The sequence below is a fragment of the Chelmon rostratus genome, chromosome 19 (genome assembly GCF_017976325.1).
Source record: "Chelmon rostratus isolate fCheRos1 chromosome 19, fCheRos1.pri, whole genome shotgun sequence".
In the NCBI taxonomy this organism is placed as follows: domain Eukaryota; kingdom Metazoa; phylum Chordata; class Actinopteri; order Chaetodontiformes; family Chaetodontidae; genus Chelmon; species Chelmon rostratus.
Genome location: NC_055676.1, coordinates 12,939,646 through 12,954,964, shown reverse-complemented (window position 1 = coordinate 12,954,964; position 15,319 = coordinate 12,939,646). Strand labels below are relative to the sequence as shown.

At 41.8% G+C, this 15,319-nt stretch overlaps 1 protein-coding gene across 1 annotated transcript in view; it reads right to left on the bottom strand.

Annotated features, from left to right (window-relative positions):
- Positions 1 to 687: 687 nt before the first annotated feature.
- The window catches only part of LOC121622870 (WD repeat-containing protein 70), a 39,169-nt gene continuing 24,537 nt past the window's right edge, over positions 688 to 15,319 (bottom strand). Inside the window, exons 12-18 of the mRNA XM_041959915.1 lie at positions 14,844 to 14,928; positions 14,605 to 14,743; positions 7,855 to 7,955; positions 6,908 to 6,987; positions 5,088 to 5,204; positions 2,370 to 2,532; positions 688 to 1,619 (exon numbers count right to left, since the gene is read on the bottom strand). Coding sequence (XP_041815849.1) covers positions 1,532 to 1,619; positions 2,370 to 2,532; positions 5,088 to 5,204; positions 6,908 to 6,987; positions 7,855 to 7,955; positions 14,605 to 14,743; positions 14,844 to 14,928 — 773 coding nt within the window. The 3' untranslated portion in view covers positions 688 to 1,531. The remainder of the gene's footprint in view (positions 1,620 to 2,369; positions 2,533 to 5,087; positions 5,205 to 6,907; positions 6,988 to 7,854; positions 7,956 to 14,604; positions 14,744 to 14,843; positions 14,929 to 15,319) is intronic.

The following is a 15,319-nucleotide window of genomic DNA, read 5'->3' as shown; positions in this document are numbered from 1 at the left end:
TTGGCGAGGAATTCAAGATTGCTTTGCAGTTTCGCCCATTAAAGTCACGGAGTAGAAACCAGCTAAATGACAGATATGGAGTGTAAAGACTTTCCATGTCTTTGCAATATAAAGTAGCAGAGCAACTGGAGAAAGAAAACAACTTGTGTGTCACCGTGTTGGTAAAATTCTGAATTTCTACAGCAGAATGAACCATGTGACTAGTTGTACTTGACAAACAAGCGCATTTACATTAGTTTGTCGATGTAGGCAGAGGTTGCATTCCAGAGAGATGTATACAGAACACAAACATGGGTTTCATTAGGTCTGTGTGTTGTGGTTTTCTCTGTCAGTTGAAATATTTTTAGACACTGCACAGGTCATTCAGGAGATTCAAAGAGCAAATGGAGAAATGGCTGTTATAGGTATGCAAAACTTATTTCCAGGTTCTGGTTATTTGTGTTGTTAATTTGCAAAGACAGTGCACAAACACCTATGTTTAGTCTTGAAAATGCAGGTGAAATATGATTTAATTTGATACCAAAGCGTGAGCTTGGAAGCTCATCCACCTTGAGAGCAGCTGTTTGAGAAAGCATCTTTACTAGAGGTTGAAAAGGCTAGTAAGTGGATATATTTCAAGATTAATTTGAATTGAAATTCACAGAATTGTTTTAATCATTTGCAAGAATTGTGGTTGAGCAAAAAGTAGCTTGTAAAAACTTTATTTAAAAGCAGTTACGCAAAACACCCACTTTGTCTTGGACTGTGTGTAGTTTATTGGCAGGATTGAGCCAGTGCCTTATAAAAAGATATTTGGCAGAACAATTCCTTTGATCAGCTAGTAAAAACTGATCTATCACTTCAGATCAAATATATCACTGTTTGACGAGTGAATACGAGGTGAAATATAGCATGGAGGAAAAAATCTAAATTAGCACACGGCGGAATCACATCCAAGAAAAATGTACAGCTTTTAAAGCCCAAACCCTTAAAAAAAAAAAAAAAAAAAAAAAAAAGAATACAATTGGCTGCAACTTTTTTGTATGTCTTCGCAATGTACTTCTTAGAAACTAGCAAAATGTTCTTCATATTTGATGAACAGAACCAGACCACAAAATCTGGAGCCGATTTATGGGGCATTAGCAAACTCTGGAGATGTGGGAGGAGAGGACAATAGAAATGATGAAAATAAAGTCTATATAATCAAAACAGACATAAAAGGCCAAGTTCTTCCAGTGGTTAAGGAGTGGCAATGAGAGGAGCATAAACCTGTTTAAAATTACATTATGCCTGCGCAGTGAAAATGTCTGGACATGTTTATGCTACCCACACAACACAGAAGCACACACGTATATACTGTACATATATGCTTTAAAAAAAAACAGAGGAGGGAGGGCAGAGGCTGCACAATTTAGTCATTTAACTAATGCTCCTGTGCACAGCTTCTGACAGTAACTCAGTGTTCTGGGACCAATCCTTGTGGTGCTGTATATCCAACCACAAGCCCACCCTGTCGGCCATCCTATATAAAATGAGCTGCCGCTGAAGAGCCTCAGATCTTGCGTTTCTTCCACTCTGGTTCCTTGTCAGCCTCCTCGTCCTCCTCCGATTCCTCTGCAAACACAGGCTCTGGCTGGGTCCTAAAGGGATAACAATGGGACAGTTTTTTTTTTTTTTTTTCAGGCAACTTCTGAGCAAAGAAATGAAGTGTAAATTAAAGATGAAAACCTGATGACAGAGCATGCTTTAAGGGGTTTAATATAAGCATTTTAGTGCACTGGACAAATGACTTCCTCTGTACGGGCCAACTGAGGTGCACAGAAGTTCAGGCTGCAGATGCAAGTAGTACGCAAGTTTGACAATGCAGAAGACTGTAAGCCAGGGGGGCTGCTCCTCGGCAGAATTAACTTTGTGTTTAATCTTACTCCAAGCCAAACAGATAGTTGTAATATGGGCTATTAGCCTGCTGCTTGAGAAAATAGATATTAAATAGATTTATCTACTATATTATATACCACCAGTTTATTATTTTTAACTCGACATTGTTTTCTTGCAGTATGGGAAACAGATTGTTTGATTTGGCTCGCAGCTTTGGAACAAAGCTGCCTGAGTCTGATAGTGATCTAAAGCTGTCCCTTACTCTCCTTCCTGCAGTGTGAAGTGGGTACCTGTAAAACTGCACAACTCTTTAAACATTTACGTGTCACACCGGCAGGAAGAAACCCAAGCACCATCACAATAGTATACACAGCGCTCCCAATACTCATCTTACACTGTCCGCGAGCCCAGAAACGAGAGAAGGTGAGCGAGTGAAGGAGAGATGGAAAAGTAAGATGGACGGGGCATAAATGATTCATATTTTTACAAATGAAGATGCAAGGTTTTCTTACTGTTTGTATGCCGGAGCGACCCAGTAAGGGTTATCTAAAGCCTCCTTGGCGTGACGCAGGATGGCCTGTCGTGGGTTACTGTCATCCGTTTTGTCCAAGGCGATGTTCTTCACAATGAATGAAGACAGAGTGCCACCATGAGCTGCCACTCTTCCTCCACGACCTGTCCGGACACATGACTACTGGATTAGATACAGTTAGGACTTTTTTCCTTCACAATTCCACAACAGTTGGGACATTCTGTAAAACATAACACAACTTAATGTGATAAATTGCCATGTTGACATACACTCAATTGAAAACAAAGACAATATATTTAATATTTTACCTCATCAGCTCCATTGATTTTTGTATATATCTGCTTATTCTGAATTTGATGCAGGAACATGTTTTAAACAAGTTGGGACAGGAGCAACAAAAGACTGGGAAAGTTGTGGAAAGCTCCAAAAACACCTGTTTGGAACATTCCACAGGTAAACAGATTGGTTGGTAGCAGTTGATAGTATCATGATGTGTAAACTGAAATCAGAAAACACTTGTCTGTTATCTACTATACACTACAGACAGTGGCATTACCTTGCATCTACGTGAGCAAAGCAGATGTACAGCTACAGTACGTATGCTGTTTTCAGCAGTCAGCCAGCTAGTCTCGTAGCTGATGAAAAAGCTGTGAAATCCAGAGCATCTCTTTCATACGTAAATTCTAACATTTATAGCAACTCTCTATAAAACCACAGACTGTTATTCAGATTAAACAAACCACACACAGCGTGTTAACTGGTGAGCTTTAGAGGTGCTGGTTGATGCACTCTTGGACTTGGACCAGGCTTGCTGTCTTTATGCTAATGCTAGCTCTCAGCCAGTAAGCGAATAAGCATAGTTCCTAAAATGTTGAACTGTTCCTTTAATTTTATGATCACCTGGAGAGATAATCACAATAAATCCATGAAACATTTAGCATTAAATCCACAAAAAAATTTAGTTTACTTCATGACTTTACATGACCTGTATTATATTTTAATAAAATATAATGGGGATGTCCACAAAGGTCATGCTCAGTTTCCTGCACCACTTCTTTTTAATCATTGGTATATTATCACATCATGATTTTTTTTTTTTTTTTTTTTTTTTACTAGAATTCTGTTTTTTACACTTACTGCATTCTTCTTCTAGAAAGTATGGCATAAAAGCTACCCTGCTCTTTGCTAATGTTACAGTCCTTCTGTGCTGTTGGCTGTATTTGCCTGCACTTAATGGAGCTTTTGGGGGGGAAAAATGTGCTGCTTTCCAGAGAGGGAATTATTACGGTTGTCTTAAAAGATCAAGGATAAGATACACACTTGCATGTGCACACACACACAAACACACATGCATTCCCATACTTAAACACGCAGGGATTTCCTGCTGTAATTGGGCAGTGAGGTTGTTTGGGGGATTGAGAGGCACCTCTTTCCATTGCTTGTAAGCACCGAGCCAACCGCCAAACATTATCTTGCACTGGTGCAAAGTCATTCTACACAGAAAGTAAACAATATAAAGACAGTCTGTCATCTAGAAACCACTGGTTATTTTTATGAAATGGACCTAAATTTCATTTGCAGAGTGTTTTTCTGTCTTTCTCCCAACCTCTGTGACTACATGTTTTCATACTTGCTGCTCCAACGATTGCTAATTAATGTCATTTCGCTGAGCAGTGTTCTTACTTGAAAAGTTTTTATTATATAAGTAGTATTTTTATGCACTTTTTTTCCCTTACTAAACTTCTTACAGTACAGAAAAACAAAGAAATGCTAATATATTACATATATCAATGACAACTTCCTTTGAATGCAAAACATTTTATTTGCAGTCGTGGACTGGCATGGCCATTTTAGGGAGTTCTGTTGTAAACTTGGCTAAATTTCTTATTTCCTAAGATTTTTCATGACCCCCCCTTTTTTTTTTAAATGTGGCTACTTTTTGTACGTTCCGTGTCTAAACGCATTAACATCAGGGTTTTTTCTTTCCAATCTGAGAGAAAAAACAAAACACATTTGCACTGGGGAACCATTAGATTGTAAGTATATAGTACTGAAAGAAAAACTGAGTGAAAGTGAGAAAAAAAAAAAAAAAACAGCAGGGAGCCAGCTGGAACGCCGTGTAGCAGGAAATGTTGTCTGGCACCTCGGCTTATTGGAACGAAACTCAAACTGTATCCATGGTCATGCAAAGGTGTGGCATTTGTGAGAGAGAGTGTATTACAGAAAAAATATAGACTGACCGGCCACGGGGTCCAGAGAAAGTTCAAAATGCATCATTATGTCGCAGCAGTTAAAAAATATGAGGCAACAGCAGGCTACAGTGAAGCTTTGAGAGGCCAAGTGGGAGCAGCACCGTTAGAGCTGTCGACTTCAGCTGGATTGCGTAATACTGAACATATCAACAACTGTGGATTTGTACATCTGCCTCAAGCAGAATCATGCATTCATCCAGTTAAGAACGTGACAAATAACATTATAGTTGCTTTAAAAACAACTGCAGAACTGTGGCCGTACCTTGTTGCTACACTCAAAATCAAATGATGGCATTTGTTGTGCATTTTTGTTTTGGCTTTGTCTCGTCTCCCAGGGACACTGATTGCAAACTCGTTCCTCTTTTGTCTATATTCTTTCTTTATAAGTTCTGTGAAGTTGAAGTTTTGCACTAACAGAAGCAAGAAGAGGGAAAAAAAAAATGTACCTGGCCCGGACACAGGAGGCTCGGGTTTGTGGGATTTCTTTGGGTCAAGTCTGTCCTTCTCCAGCTGTTTTCGTGTACTCCGCTGCCGGGCCTCTCTGAACATGGGTAAGGCATGAGCTGGAGACACACAGGGTAAACAAGGATAATCAAGTTGCTTAGGTAACTCAAACTGCAAGATCACAAAACACAGCCACACAAATAAGCAGGCAGAGCACCTGCAACACGTTCAGTGTTTGTAGCCTGTGTGTCGCACTGCCTCGCTAAACGAAGACAGAGTGGAAAGCTGAGATTTAGCGACTGTTTTCACACAGAAGGTGCAGAAACACAATCTCACCTACTACTAAAGAAACTCCGCATTTACGCAAAAATACAAGCACCTGTTGACCTCTGGTAGCATCTCTCCTCTTGTGTACTCTTTCTGCCATAGTGCACACCAACATATTCATTATATCCCCCGTGTTTAGATTCAGACAATCACTCTGCTGCTCTTCACACTTTTGTGAACACTATCACAATAAAGGCCCCCAGCACTTACATCCACGAGCCTGCGAGTGAGCGTGTGCATGAGTAAGTGTGAATGAGTGGCCTCGAAGGTGTGTAGGAAGAGAAAGTATATGTGCGTGTGTGTGTGTGTGAGCATTTGTGTAAAGTGAGTGTGTGCTCTGCTCTTATCCTCAGGGGTTACAAAGAGACACTTTAGTAAAGGGCTAGATAAAGTGATTTTCCATTCAGGAGCCCTGTCGCTGTTCAGTGTTAATTCTTCTCCTCCACGCTACATTAAGCAAAAAGGTTACTGTTAACAGATTCCCTCGCTTTTCTCAATGGGCCATCACTTGCTTCCTGTCCCCTCTAATTTTCCAGTGCCAGGGCATCAAGTGCGTCACTCGCCGCTCGTGGCAGTCCAATGCCTGCCTATTTCACACCCTGTTGGCATGGCAATGAAATCACATGATGCACCTGAAAAGGCTGCACTATCCCAAACAATAAATGGCGTCTGAATTGGGTCGTAGCAGCCAATCAGGGAGGACGAGCCGGCAGCTGTTCTGTTCCTGTAAGGGTCATGACTTCAGTCTGGGGGCAAAGGAGCGTGAGGCACGCACAAAAGAGATGACAGCCTCGTGTGTTGGTGATATGACAGGATGGCATGTAGGTGGATAGTTTGTGTGTGTGGGGGTGGGGAGGGGTGGTGTGGACCAGCAGGAGATCACGCCAGCAGAGGTGGGGCAGGCGGCTGTCCTTAGCGTGATCCGGCGTGACTGCAGACCACATGGCCGCCGCGTGGCACAGTGCCCTGCGGCTGTCCATCCACTCATCCACACCCTACACCATCAGCACCATCAGCTAATGGGCCTGTGAAAGGCTCTCTCATTTCTTGTAAAGCCCCCAATGTGACATGGAGTGTGTTTGAATTTTTTCTGTGTGTGAGAGAGAAAGTGAGAGGCAGCATGTAAACGGAGGTTGGTAGCTTTATTCTTGATGTCTAATGGCAGGCATTGTTTTAGTCAGATCTCTGTCTTGCTATGAAAACACACAGTGCCTTAACATGTGAAGAGCACTGAGCACAGATGGGTTAGTGTGCTGAAGGTGTGTTAAACTGCTGCAGAGCTTTGACAAAGGCACTTCACTTTAATTGCTTCTGTAACTGTTTACTGATTAAAAGGTGATTTGTGAAACTGCAAGCCTTGCACAGCAAGGCAGGAGAGCAGGGGATTAAGTTCAAAGTTCATTAAGTTGTGAATGTTTTTCTTCTGTTCGGTATGGATTAAACAGATTGTTGGGTGTGCTTTTTGTCTCCTGAGGACAGACAGGGAAGAACTTACGTGTGATGATATAATCTTGTGTTAGCGTCTCTGCATGTTTCTCTTTCCGCTTGCTCTTCACCACGCACAGCTTCGCCCCCCTGGAAAAGAGCCAGTTGATTACAAATGGTGCTATTTAAAGGTATCATAAAGAAAACAAGAGATCAAGCATTTAGTCACGCAAAGAGACTTAAACCAATGAATTTAAATCAATTCTTTGCAGCAAAAGCTTGATATTGCTCATGTCTTCCTGCCACAGAACTCCAATTGTCGCCTCACAAAACTTCAAGATACAGAAAAGAGGCATGCAGATGCACTGGGTGACATATTTGGGATTGATCCTTAAAATTCCATCTACTCCTTCTCCCTCATTAAAAATTCCTATTATGCAATTATGCAAATGTATGTCATTTCCAAAGTTGAATTACTTCACAGGAAATGTCTCCTACTTCAATGAAAAGTCACTTTTCATTGTTTGTGGATTGGCGGTTCCAGGTTTCCACATCATGTCTGTGTAAATTAAATGTTGGACTAGGATTGGCTTTCAAACTATTTATGATGTCACAAATCATGCTCATAAGCCCTCCTCTTTAAAACTGGATTTTCAGCAGATGAATGTGAAAACAGGCTTCTAGTGTCTCTGCACATATTGTACATCATTCTGCACAGTGAAGCTCAAACACTGTACTCTAAGACCAAGAAGAAAAGACATATTTTTGAGCGGAGGGGGACATTAAGAAGCAGGATTTTCAAACAATTGGGTCAAATGCTCATTTTTCCAGCTAACTTTGCAACTGCATTTTCAGCCTCCACAGTGGGCAGATTGGGCGATGTCATGCTAACGTTTACATGGCTTTGACAAGCTGAATAAATATGTCATCCATTGCAACAGTATGGCTCTTTTTTATTTGGTCAATCGAGTTCCATGGTTAGAAGATTAGAAGATACCACCAAACAACTGAACATACCTGTGGCTTTTAACAGGGTCATAGTAGACCTTGGCCAGTCCGTTCCCAGTTCCAGCCATTATCTGGTTAAGTTTTGGGTGCCACAGGCAGCGGACGACGCTCTGGAGTACACAGACAGACAGGAACAGCAACATCAAGTTCAATGTTTTTTGTGCAGTAACTGAAGGTGGCACATGTGAGGAAAGGAGGCCATACTTTATAATAACAGCCCACAGCAGGTTGTGGGCAACTTTCTCTGTTAGGGGTCAGATTTGAGAAGATGTTTCTGCTGTGACCCAGGTTGGTTGTGGTACAGTGGGGATCAGGCCCAGCGTGCTCTGCTGCTCTGTTTGACTATATTTGGTTGTTGGGATGAGGGCTGGATCCCTCAGTCTGTGTGTGACAGATGGCCCAGTGCCAATAGGCAAATGTGACCACATTTATCCAGAGGTGTGTGTGTGTCTGTGTGTGAGAGCAAAAGAGGGGCAGAGAGAAATACACACACACAGTTGCTGGACAGTGATGAAGACCCTCTGTTCGTTCAGTGATATGTGAGCTACAGTAGAGAGCTAGGCTCCCTGCAGCAGCGCCTCCTTTCTTCTCACACAGTATTAGAGCATCACAAGCTCCTGTGATGACTTCTGTTGAAGAGCATCATCGTTAACACACACATGTACGTATGCAGATGTGCATGTCCCGTAGACGCACAGAATTTTTTTTTGAGAGAGCGAGCGTATGCCTTTATGTGGAACACAGTAAGCAATCTGGGGGGCGGGGGTCTGGGGCAGGGGGCGTAGGATGGGGGTGGGTAGGACTACGACTGGGACGTCCAGATTCTGTGATGGTGAAAGCTGCTTAGCGCCCAGCTGTTCAGCTTCCCACCAGGATACCAGGGGAAGGAGTCTCAATCACACACATACACACGATCATACACACTCACGCACGCATGCAGCGGACAGACATGCACTAAGACGAGTATTTGTGTATATTCAGACAATGCAAGCATGGTGAGTTTGTAATTTTACTTCAATATTACAATGAGAAAACTGTAAAATACAACTTGGGGTAATCGTGTAAAATATTATAGATATTATGTATACAATGACATTTTGCAAAGAAATATACTGAAAAGCATTCCAACATTTATGTATGCAACATAATTGAGACTTTGTGGCAACAGAATGTTCCACAATCTGCTTAAATTTGGCACAAACCTCATACATGAATATCTACACTATCAGGCCAGCAGCTCAGTGGTGCGTAGCTGTAGGACAGATGAGGGTTAATCTGCTCAACCAGATCATGAGCCGGCTGTAATTGATAGAAAGATCTGGAAAATGCTTCAAACAGGATCTGCTTAACACGAGCCTCACATACTCATACATGGGTTCATGGTTGATAACGTATAAATAGTTCGGAGATGCGACTTAACAAGCACAAACGTGAATATGCTTCCACTGCGGAAAATGCACTGTGCTATCTCGCCATAAAAGCTGTTCATTTAACAAATAAATCTGAACTGGGACAATCTGCTGGATTTGAGCTGAACACAACATGTATCAACATGTGTAAATTGTGAAAAACTGAAGTCTACACACTGTGGATGTGCTTCAGTGTGAACGTGTAATGGGTTATAAATTGCCCCGTCAGGGTTGTTGAAGCAACACGGACAGTCCCTGCATGCCATGGAAGGTGGAGATGACAGCTAGGAATTGTGTTACACTCCGCAGGTACTGTAAAAGCTTGAAGAATTCGCCCAACACACTGTAGGGCAACACAACGCGACCCGAATCAGGCAGTGAAAACCAAAATAAAAGTGGCAACACGGCCAGGTAACTGCAGTCCAGTCAAGTTCCCAAAACAACCTCTTCAGACCCAAACAAATCATTCTGTCAACGGTGAAACAAGTCAAACAGAAAAGAGCAGTGCAGCCTCGAGAAGACCGGTTCAGTGGGGCCCACCCCAGCTGGATCCACTGAGAAACCCAGAGCCAACAGCAAGACTGCTTTCCAGAAATTCAGAGCAGCGTGTTTACACTCTAGGAACCCCTGTTTATACTTCACGTCCACCAAATTACATCACACCACGAAGGAGGAAACTTTAATCAGTCACTTCGTCAGTAGCAGCCGTCTATGTCCCATCAGATTAAAATGCCAAACACAGATTAGGTATAAATAAGACAACAGCCACTTGCCCAATATGTATGCTGATTATGAAATAAAGTTATGCAGCACTAATGGGACACATCAGTCACAGCTGTGTTCCTCATCTGTGGTGAGTGGATCCAAATGTGCGCTGCTTCTAACAGACTTGGCTATACAGGCCAGCTGAATGGAGCGGCCTGGGGAAAGGAGAACTCGAGACTTAGCACCTCAGCTGCACACTGAGTGGGCACACGTCCGAGAAGTCTGTAATCAGGATGGGCTGCCTTACTGGAACAACTGGCTTCTACATTTCGGAAGATTTACTTGGTAAGATGCACAAGAAAGAGCAGAGTTAAGGCCTTCCTTCTACCTTTGAAGCCTGGCTGATCTCACTGAGGATGAAAGACAGACCATTTGTACCAAAGGTCCCCTTGAAGAGAATGGCACAGGGAGCAGCCTGCTGTTTAAGTATGAGACGTTAGATGTAGCATGGGCAGCAGCTTGTGAAGGTGGCCCAAACATAGTTTTCCTTTCACAGAACAAAGCAGGGCTGCCACTAATGATTGTTTCCATTGTCGATTAATCTGTCGATTATTATCTTGACTAACCGATTAGTTGTTTGGTCAATGAAATGCCAGAACAGTGTTTGCCAAGATGACGTCCTGACGTCAATTGATTAATCACTGAAGCTCTAGATCATAGGGTCTTTTATATTTTTTAACCTATTAGGGATGCCCTGATGACACTTTTTCCTCTCCCAATACTGATTCCTATACACATACACAGTTCAGGTTTTGGCTAATGTTGACCACCGCTCTGAAGCCGGTTTTCAAATACAAATCTGTCTTCCTCACTGAATAGAGCTGATTGAGATCATTCTTCTATGTTTAAATATAAATATCTTTGTTGCGAGACGTGGAGTGGGGACAATCATGCACCAACATTTATTTAGGTTTGTGCAAATTAAGTTCTATTTTCCTCTAAGGGTTATTCCATCTTATCAATGACAGTGATGAAGAGACAGTAAGTAATGTCAATTGGTCACATCTGGCTGATATTAAATCAATTTAATTTCCTTTTAATAGTTATTGGAACTGACAACATCTGATGTATAATCTTAATTTTAAGACTTTATTAGACAGCAGTAGTGGAGAGATGACAGGAAATGAGGGATGGAGGTGCAACAAATGTCCTCGGCAAGTGCAGGCAATCACAAAGTACAAAGGAATAGAATCCAGGCACACATTTACAGGGGCTGCATGAGGGCTGCAAGTTCAAGTTTATCTCATTCGAAATTCAGCCAAAAGCTCAGTTCTTTGATTTTCAGCAGCGTATCACCTGATTTCTGCCTCGTTTGATGGACTAAGATAAGCTTAAGAGTGTCAGACCAAATTGGCCTAAAACAGCCTCCCCTCCCAAGCGCACCCCTGAATCCAGGTCTGGGGTTATGTAGACTGTTTAGTTAGAAATGATTGGTGGCCCTTCCTTTCACTCGCCTGTCTGGTACGCCACTTTAATAAAGGCTGCACTTAAATTCTCTGGCCATCCGAGGAGCAGACGGCTGATGTAAACATAGTAAATAGCACATTCATCAGGTTCACTGAGTGCATGTCAACCAGAAATAACTGATCTGCTGCAAAACTAAATTTCAATGCATCAAAATTATTTTTTTTAAAAAGGAGGTTACACTAACAATGTAATTTAGAGTGGAATTACATTACATTCTGATTGCTAGTGTAGTGGTCAGTGGCTTAGGAGGAGGGACTGAATCCAGAAGATGAATTTTATGACAACTATCAAATATCATCATACAGTAAAATACCATGAAAGGTCAATCCAGAAATGTACGACCTCAAAATGGTCTATGCTGGGCAATCTGGTGGTCAACCCCAACCCCCTGACTCTATGTATACTTCTCTAAACCTCTCTATATTTCCATTTTTCCAGTGAAGGTCAAAAAGACAAAATAAACTAAAAGGTCTATGCAATATTACAGTAACTGATCTCAGTTACCAACAGATGCTGATAACTACCATTAACGGCCACTTTTCTGAATTCTGATTTCTGAAGCTCACAAATACCATGATACTCCAGCACAACATGTATTTCTTCTGTGCCCTGGCGCCACCCATGTGCCTACCCAGCACAACATGTTGACGCACAAACCATTGCTTTTATGTCAACGGAAGCAATTAAATGAAGTTATATGACTGTGAGAAATATGCGAATGGCTTCAAAGCATATTTCCATCGACTATGAAGTTTTTTTAACCATTACAACATGAATTTTGAGAGGTTAATACAATTAACACAAATAAAGTCACTGCCAAGGCAACTGGCAGCATGTACCAGTTTCTAGCCTGCACTGCTTTTTGTGGCACCGGGGTGGATTTTGTGGGAAATCTGCTGGATTTCTGTGCAGCACAAATGGTGATCAGACAGGAAGAGGCTTTGCCGTCCCTTCCAGTAAAACTGAACTGCAGCTTTCAGAGGTTCTCACAATGGTGGATGGTGGAACAAGTGAAAGGCCAATGGAAAAATCACTTCCAAATGTTTACCCTCTTCAGTAAAGTGAAAGAGAAGACAAACGTCCACCAAGTGATCCAGGAGGAGGAGGAGGAGGAGGAGGGGGGGGGGGGGGGGGGGGGGGGGGGGGGGGAGGAGGAGGAGGGTTAAGTTCTAAACAGACTCTTTGACCCAAAGTGTCTGAGGTCTTTCTTTGATGCTGCCTATAGCGATATCGTCACCACGATGAAGTGGGTGCAAATGTTACAGCCGATTCTGTTTAGAAGTTTATGTAGACTCTGCAGGAAGACCTTCCATACAACATATAACGACGACCACTGCTTGATCTGGATGACAGACATCCGTACATATGTGGATTTGCAAATTAATAACACCACCTCTTTGAGCGACACCATTGATGGTGAACATTCATAAGTATTTAGCTCGGTCAGGTTTTGTGGACCTGCACCGTCTAACTACCACCAGACAGGAGCTCCAGCTCTCAACGTCATCTACACAACCGGGGATCTGGAAAATGTGGTTGTAATTCTGGGAATCACTTGAACAAACAGTGGTGTAACATTATTGTAAGACAGAGGTTGTTGTTGTTCCTCCTGAATGAAGGAAGGCAGTACACCGAGGATCTGACAGTGAGTATATTGATGTTAAAAATGCTACTCTTTGTGTTTTTAGTCATTCTATTTTAAAGCATCGACATTCTTTGTTCTGACTTCAGATGACTGCGCTGTCTGGCTCATGTAGGTCTCTCGGTTAATACAAGTGTGCAGCTCACAGTTAACTTAACAGTGATCCTTTTATATAAACTGATTTAGGTAAGGATGTGACATAAAAAAAACAAGTACACTTTTTTTTTTTTAATTAAAGTTAAAATCTCAGATGAAATGGGTCATCCAAAACACAGACTGCCCTCCCCTGCTCTCTTTTAGTTCAACTGTACAGCGGGGTGTGCACTTAGTGTTGATGCTGTGCCAAGGTTTGCAAGCTAACAGCAGCTGGCTGGCAGGACGGGGATGCACAGACACACAAACCCAGCTTTTGTCTCTTTCCCCCTCTCTCAAACATGTTCACTCAGTGGCCCATGTGAAAGTGTCATGCCTTAGCCAGGAAGACCAAGTTAGAAGCCATTAGCCTCTGTCAGACCTCACTGTTATGACTACAGATACACAGTGCTAAATCTGTTGAAAAGCACAGTCAGAGGAGGAGGAGCAGGAAGCAACAACAAAAAAAAAAGTTTTTCTACTGAGCACAGCACCTCTGCCCTTCATTTCAGCACCTATGGCTGGTTGCCGTCACCAAATGGATTTCTGAGAAAGCAGGATTAGTATAAAGTGCATAGCATGCTAACGTGTTTGACAGTACAGTTTGTGCATGTGAATGGAACATGCTGATAATCTAATTTCAAATGTAACTCAAAGGCGGTATGTATAAAAGCATCAATAGCTGTTCTGCCAGAACTTTGTGGGAATGACTTGCAGCAAGGAAAGGTCACATTACTCCACTTTCTCCTAGCTTGCCTTTTTTTTTTTTTTTTTTTTTTTTTTACTTTCCCCCTTTACCTTCACTCCCCTCCATAACTCTTTCATCTTCCCCTGTATTTTGTGGTAGACTTGAGTTTCTAGCATTATTACTCCATAATTATATATAACAAAGACTGCTGACTACACAATTCTGGATCCATCTCTCCAAATTCCTGTTGACCACTACACAGTTGCTGTTAAAATTAAGAAATACTGACTAAAAGAAATAATAGACTGAGGGTCTAATCCGTTGGAATAATCCTGTGTTGGGTAAAATAGGAAATTAAATAAATCCCCATATCAGGCGAGTCAAATCTGTTCGCTCGGTCATAATGAGGCCTTAGATTACTGCTGTTGTGTTTTCAGGCAGCTATAACCAAATAAAAACATTTTAATGCTGCAGCTTTATTTGAGCACAGTCTACTTTATGTGGAGGAGAAATGACATGCACATTGGTTTCATTATGTTTCATTGTGGACTCATTTTGTTTCTTTTCCACTGTGCATCATTTTTGGTCAATTTGGTTTGAAACCAACATATTATATCAGCCAGCTGAAAAACAGCTGTGGTGTATGGAGAACTTACTGCTTTGGTGACCTCTATTTCATAGACCCTCTGAAAGGAAGCTCGGTCAAAGAAAACCAACTTCCCATTTCCCTCGTCTTTCTTCACCGAGGTCCCCGTAACAAGAAGCTTGTCATCTGGGCTAAAACAGCAGTCGGTCCTAATGGGGGAAATGAACGACACAATATCATCAGTTCATAATCCACACATTAGTTACAGTAACCAAGAAAGTCATAAAGATGACAGTTAAAAATTCTCACATCGCAAAGTAGTTGGTCAGTCCAGTCGCTACATTCACAGGGTTCCTGAAGTTGCGTATATCCCACATCTTCAGAGTGTCATCACCTAGAAAATACATGGAGACGTAAACTGTAAATTGTGAGATTTACTTATTAAATTGATGTCACTGATGTTATTTTCTTTGCTAGAGCAAAATAAGAACTGCCTTTTCTTGACTGTACTACAAGGCTGTAAGGGTTATTTTTCATTTTTTATTGTAGAAATATGTTGAGTGAAGGATTATTACAGAAGTATTCCTGTTTGTCTCTGTGTTAGAAACCTCCTGACTAGATCACATACCAGGGGCAGCTCATGTGTTTCTGTGTACAGATCCCTTGTGTGCCTTCTATATTTTGTTGGTGGTGGTGGTCCCTGTTTGTTTGTAGCTTGTTTGGAAGAGATAAGCTACTTCTCTGCCAAAAAACCTTCACTTTGATGAGGCATTGGACTTAAAAAC